General features: G+C 35.4%; 1 protein-coding gene across 1 annotated transcript in view; it reads left to right on the top strand.

Annotated features, from left to right (window-relative positions):
* The window catches only part of LOC128870838 (DNA replication licensing factor REC), a 60,251-nt gene extending 55,700 nt beyond the window's left edge, over nucleotides 1–4,551 (top strand). The window contains exon 5 of the mRNA XM_054113285.1: nucleotides 3,992–4,551. Within this exon, the coding sequence (XP_053969260.1) occupies nucleotides 3,992–4,373 (382 nt within the window). The 3' untranslated portion in view covers nucleotides 4,374–4,551. The remainder of the gene's footprint in view (nucleotides 1–3,991) is intronic.
* Nucleotides 4,552–6,439: the final 1,888 nt, after the last annotated feature.

The following is a 6,439-nucleotide window of genomic DNA, read 5'->3' on the forward strand; positions in this document are numbered from 1 at the left end:
TGAATTGAAATTTGAAGTTTAGTTACTTTTTATTTTTTTATTTTGTTTAAAACGAATGTTTTTTTTTATTGAAAATATTAAATTTCACAATTTTGTATTTGTATTTTTTTTTTTTTTTTTGTATTTCAATTTAATTATTTTTTTAATAATAGTATTTTCTTTTTTGTTTTATTTTTGTTTAAAAACAACACTAATTTTCCCAATTTTCGCTGTTTGCACTCCCACAACTTTCCTACACACGCGATTTTCACATTTCCTTTTACTTTTTCAATAACTAAATCCCCTTTTCGAATCACTGGCGACTTTATTAAAAACTCAGGAAAATTTGTCCGCATGCCACAACAGTTACAATGGAAATGAATGCGGAGATGAGTCGAGAACTGATCGAGGTTGCCGATGGTTGTACGATTCTGTTAATAATGAATTTATACCTACGTACATACAAACGTATTTGTGTGTATCGAACAAGTAGAGATCGATAAACGAATCATTCTTGAGTAGTTACACGCACACCTACAGTTTGCGGAATTTTATGTGTGTGCGTGTGATATGTGTATATGAATGTTGATACCCATACATCCAGTCGCCGTTCATTGTTTTCACCAAGTGCAAAAAGGCTTAATTCTCGTGCCAAATAATGGCTAGTTTTATGATGATCGCAGCAACAAAAAGGCAAAGTTTTGAAACAAGATATTCTTTCCTTAAATTCGACTTAGTGATTAATTGTACTTTTATAGACACATAGATGATATTAATTGTACTAAGAGCAACAACTTTTTTTTTTTAAATGATGACATGCACAATGTTCGCATAAATTTAAGTTCTTATAAGACAGTTTAGAAAATATTTTTTGCGTAAAATAAAAAGTACAATGTTGCTATAGTTGCTTAGTTCATCAAAGCTCTATTCTTCATATGCAAGGTGCTGTAAACCAAATTCTCCACAACATTTTCAGTCATACTTTATTTTATTCTTATTTTAAATTTCATTATTATTATAAATTTTATTCTTATATCAGGTCAGTCCATAGATTCTTGCGTATGTTACCCATAATTTCACTTTTGTACGATTTCTGCATACAAAAAATTATTCGCCGAATATAACGGAACTATTTATATTTTCTTTAATATATTGTGCATTCAACAAGTGATTTTAATCGCGGATAGAAGCACGTGTTATTAAAAATAAAATGGAATCTTCGAACGCGTATGAGAAGCATATTTTGTACGCCGACGCCTTGCTCGAACTCGTGGAAGCTGAGCCAAATTTGACAGTCGATATGATAGCTCAGAAATTAAATTCATCGCATGGAACAGTTCACAGGCACCTGATTCAGTTGGGAAAGGTGTCAGAGCTGAGAAAATGGGTTCCGCATAGACTTTCCGTCGCCAACCTTCAGCAGAGAGTGAATGTGTGTTCTCAGCTGCTGCAACGGCTTGAAAATGAATGTTTTTTTGATTATCACCTATGCCGTGGACTTCAATCCCATTTGTAACAAGAACTACTCCTTAAAAGAAGCTATAAAAAGGGATATCGAAGAGCATTTTGGCTCCAAGGACAAACAATTTTTTGAGCAGGGAATTAAAAATTTGCCTAAACGTTGGGAAGACATTCTAAATAATGAAGGAAAATATATTATTGATTAATAAATACTTTAAACATCTTTTTTATTAATTTTAAAACCACATTTAAAAAACGCACGAACTTTATTTAACTTTTATTTCAATTGCCTACCCTACCCTTCCTGCCGTTGTCTTTCATTTTGCATGCACGATTTCGCAAGAACACACTCGAGCTTGACTTGTTTACAGTAGCACAGAAAACAAACTATGTGACATATCACGCTGAAATTTGCCATGTAAGCTTATAACAGTCCTACCAAAAAACAAAAAATTTATTTTTGCCATATGTCATCCGCGGACCGTTTTATTGATAACGTCTCGTTCATATTTGAGCAGAAGGTATACTTATAAAAAATGAATTTTTATAGGAATATTTTTGCAAATAAAACAATCAGTGAAACTGTCATTGTCTTGCCTTTATTAGTTTTCAAATTTTATGACATTTAAGATTTAATAATAATGCGCTGTGACCAAATGACAGCTGCTTTTCCACGCCGCACTATTTTCTTTGAGTTCCTTTTGAGAAATTGAATTTTTGCTTACAGCAATAAATCTTCAGAATCTAACGTTACACATGTAAATTACCCAGTGAAACAGCCACTTTAGGTCCTCAACGAACCTCAACTCAACCCACGCAGGCGTTTGCCATATTAAGTGATCCCTTGTACATTTTTTTACTTAAAATTTCTGTAGAGAAACTCCCTAACTGCCGTTTTAATAAACTTTGATGTGAATTCTTTAAAAAGAGGGCCAAAAATATCCACCAGGTAGTAGCTAGGGGATTAAAATGTTCTGTCAAAAAATGTTTTGCTAAAATTTATTAAAGGTCTCTGAAGATATTAACGGCATTTGAAATCGACTTATACATACCAACTTGCGAAAATGGTTTTCTATTTCTCACACATGAGGAAATCGATATGGGGCGCAAAATTAATTATCCAATTTTGTTTTAAAACTTTTTTTACTAAAAGTAGAAAAAAAATATCTTGGAATGGAAATCTTTCTTTAGACCTTTATCCACTCCACTGCTTGATTGTTTGTGTACTGAAGCTGTCTAGTTCAAATGTCAAATATGCCGCCATCCTGTATATCTCACTCAGCATGTCAGGGTTTTATTAGGTTGCGTAAGGTTTTTGTTACAGTCGGCTTAGAGTAGCCAAACTCACTTAGGTCCATTGTGGTACCACTGTGTAACACGGGAACCTCAGTATTTATTTATCATAGAACCATTTAGACGCTCTTATGAAACGTAGGATTTGTTTTATCCCAATACCGGATAGTTCCGTAAGAGATTCAAAATGGTATTTTCCTCCTGGTATTACTCCTAGCTAAGGCTGGACAATTACAAAAGAAATGTTCTACTGTTTCTTAAGCAGGGGTTTTTATTAAAGGACCTGGAAGTTTCAGTTGGGACCCAGCATTAAAAAAAAATTGTCTTAATTCTGAAAGACAAAATTTCCAAAAAAATTTTCAATATTTTTTGTCATTTATATTACTTATATTTTAGAATTCTCTTGACATTATTATCTTTTTTATATCTCCATAAGGTATATAATTTTATAGAATTAGCATAATTTTTTTAATACTGCGATCTAACTGAAACTTTGAAGTCCTCTAAAAAACACTATGACAACGCGAGTGCTCACGTGTTGCCTCTCACAAGAGAGTTTTTGAGCACTCAAAAGATCCACTTAACAACGCTGATTTGGTACCTAATGATTTCCTTTTCTTACCGAATATTAAAAATAAAATGCGAGACTAACAATTTTTCAACGCCTGTAAAATGCATTGAAGCCTTTGAACAGATTATTTTGGAGGTATCCACTTCTCAGTAGTAAAAGTGCTTTGAAAATTGCTTCAAACCAAAGCAGAAGGGTATCGACATCCAAGGAGAAAAACAGCGAAGCCATTTTCATTATTATTTCACTGTGTTTTCATTATTGACAGAAACATCGGCCTCAACTTGTTAACTTTAACACCAATTTTCTCGAAATGTTGGTTTTCGGGCAATAGGTCGATTAAAATGCCCAAGAAAGAAAAAAAAAAAACAAAATAAATCACATGGCCTACTGACATCACCTTGGTTCTGTCATTAATCATGTACTTGTTTGAAGTCAAAGCACTGAAAACGTCCAAATCGCTTGACATATTTTGATATGTATTAAAAAAACAAAAAATTAAAAATTTGTCGTAAGGACTTTAAATATCCTCTCAGTCTATACATATAATAACATATAAAATAAGTATAAAAAATAGAAAATTATTTGCTTAAGAAATATTTTGAATTGATACTTTTCTCCAGTTCTTACTTTGAAATCATATTGATGATAAAATTTCTTCATTACTTGATTTTCTTATACTATTTCCAGTCACCTTGAAGGCCTCATCCGACTCTCACAAGCCCGTGCACGCGTCGATTTCTCTGTTGAAGTGACAAACGCTCATGTACGTGATGTCCTATGCATTGTACGGCACAGCATTGCCGATACCGCGACGAGCAATTATATTGACACAAATCCCGCCACGGCGAGCGCAGCCACCAGCCAAAGGGGTACGGTGAAAAAATTCATACAAATGTTTCAAATGCGTTCCAGTGCATTGGGACGACGGATATTCGACTTCGATGAGTTGAAGGATATGGCAACGCGCGCAGGTATTTCATGTGGCGTCAGCAATTTGGTGGAAGTTGTAAATTTGCAAGGATATTTACTAAAGAAGGGACCGAATATGTATGAAGTGATGGCCGATTAGTGGCCGGAAAGGATGAAGAAATGAAGACAAATTAGATATTTTAAGTAGATATTAATAGAGAAGGTAGAAATGAAGTATGTGAAAAGCGTTAAAGTTTTTTGTTTTTGTTTTTAATTTCGCAGCAAACGAATTTAAGTTACATGTAAATATAGAAAGTGAAGCTTTTAAAGTAAATTTATGTATGTAAACTCTTTTTTGGTCTGCGGTTTGAAATACATCAAACACCTGGGACATCTAATAATAGATACAGCGCTTTCTAAAAGTGATCGTACCTCAATATGTAGTAGTAAACATCCACGTGAGCTGTTGTTAAGAAAAATCGAATCCTAAAAGGAACCGAATGCCGAATTCCTCATTTACTTGCTCCAGCGATTTCTTCTCTTTTCGATGATATGGCAGCGGTTTGTTTACGAAAAAATTGAAATTGTGTTGAAAACTGAAATGATATACGAAAAAAAGGCAACGCAGCCTTTGCTCATGTTATTTCGTTGTCGTCTGAAGACCGACTGATTGGACGAGTGTGAAATGATCGTGCAGATTTCGGCAAGCGAATACCCCGTGACGTGGCAGCCGAAGTTCCCCTCACAATTAATTTGTTTGTCTCCATAGTTACTGGCCAAACCTGGTAATCTATTATTCTTAGGTGGCTAGTATCATCCGAGGTACCTTCACGTCCCACACATATGTTGAGTATATCGGGGTAGATTCTGGAAATGTTGATGTCAAACCTACTAAAATATGCGGAATGTAATTGTATCAAGATAACGTAGGAATCTCGAGGCAGTTGAAGCTCTTCGTCTACGATGGGTGGTGCTTGGACTCCGATGGCGGTATTCGGGGAGCGGGAGTTTAGGAAGGTGCGCTGTGTGATACGCTAAACCTCATCATTCACTCGATCTTACCTTTTGCTCACAATTCCGTCGAACATTTGGGCTTGAGGGTCGTTTGAAAAGTCCGCGCAAAGCCAGAGAGATGACACCTCTGGCGTATATCGAGGTTATGTCTAGTTATAGTTAGTAGCACCTTTTGAAAGAACACACACACCAAGTTTCAGCCAAATCGGTGATTTTCTTTGTATATGACATTCCTTTGAATCGAGGAAGTCAATTGTTTTTTCTTTTCCATCACCGCATCGCACCAGCTCCCGCCTCAGCAAATGTGGTCAGAAAATCAATGGAAATAGAAAATCAACTCGTTTTACATCCACCCTATTCGTCCCTCGGGCTAATATTTGTTCCCCAATTTGAAGAACTGGCCAGCGAGAAAAAAATGTTATTCAAACGAGGCTATTTTTAAGGCTTAAGCACATTTTATTATTTGGATCAACAAACTAGAACTGCGTTGGAGTGTATAAGCCTAAAAAGAAACTATGTCGAAAAATAAAAATGGTTTACCCCAAACAACGCGTAAGGAAAGCGGAAAGTAAACTTATGCTGGGATCAAGATAGAGTCTTCAACCTAAATATGCTTATCCTTTATGGCTCTATAAGGCGGTTGGTTATACAACCAATTTTATCATACAGATTGGTAGCTTGGTGGAAGACTCTTGTATGAGATTACAACATCAAATTACTTGGCAGGATAGCACAAAGCTTAGCCAGTGCAATTAGAGCATGTCCTAGGGAGGTTCAAGAAGATGGCAATCATGAGCGCATTTAGGTTAAATGAAGCGGGTCGCTGGAAGAAAGAAACTTATAGTTATTCTAGTTTATTAATGTGCAAGCTCAGTTCGCCTTGGCTAGGACTGATTACATCGTCCCAACGGTACCTAAGAAATGACTAGTTTGGGGAATAAGTTCGTAGCGTTTTTACCGAAGCCTTTTAATTGAACAAAAAAGCAATAATTATGTCAATAAGTTAATCAACTATATATATACACCGTTGCTGTTTTCAACCTCTTCCACTCGACTAATTTGTTGATGCCGTTCCGCCAAAAATCGCCTGGTCTGGTGTTAAAGAAGTGGTTGAGCCAGTCTTTAAGGACTTCTTTTTTATCGAATGTAACGAAGAAGAAGAACGCCCTTCATATGGTTTGACAGGGAAATGATGATAATTGATTGGTGCAA

Source organism: Anastrepha ludens, chromosome 2 (assembly GCF_028408465.1).
Source record: "Anastrepha ludens isolate Willacy chromosome 2, idAnaLude1.1, whole genome shotgun sequence".
In the NCBI taxonomy this organism is placed as follows: domain Eukaryota; kingdom Metazoa; phylum Arthropoda; class Insecta; order Diptera; family Tephritidae; genus Anastrepha; species Anastrepha ludens.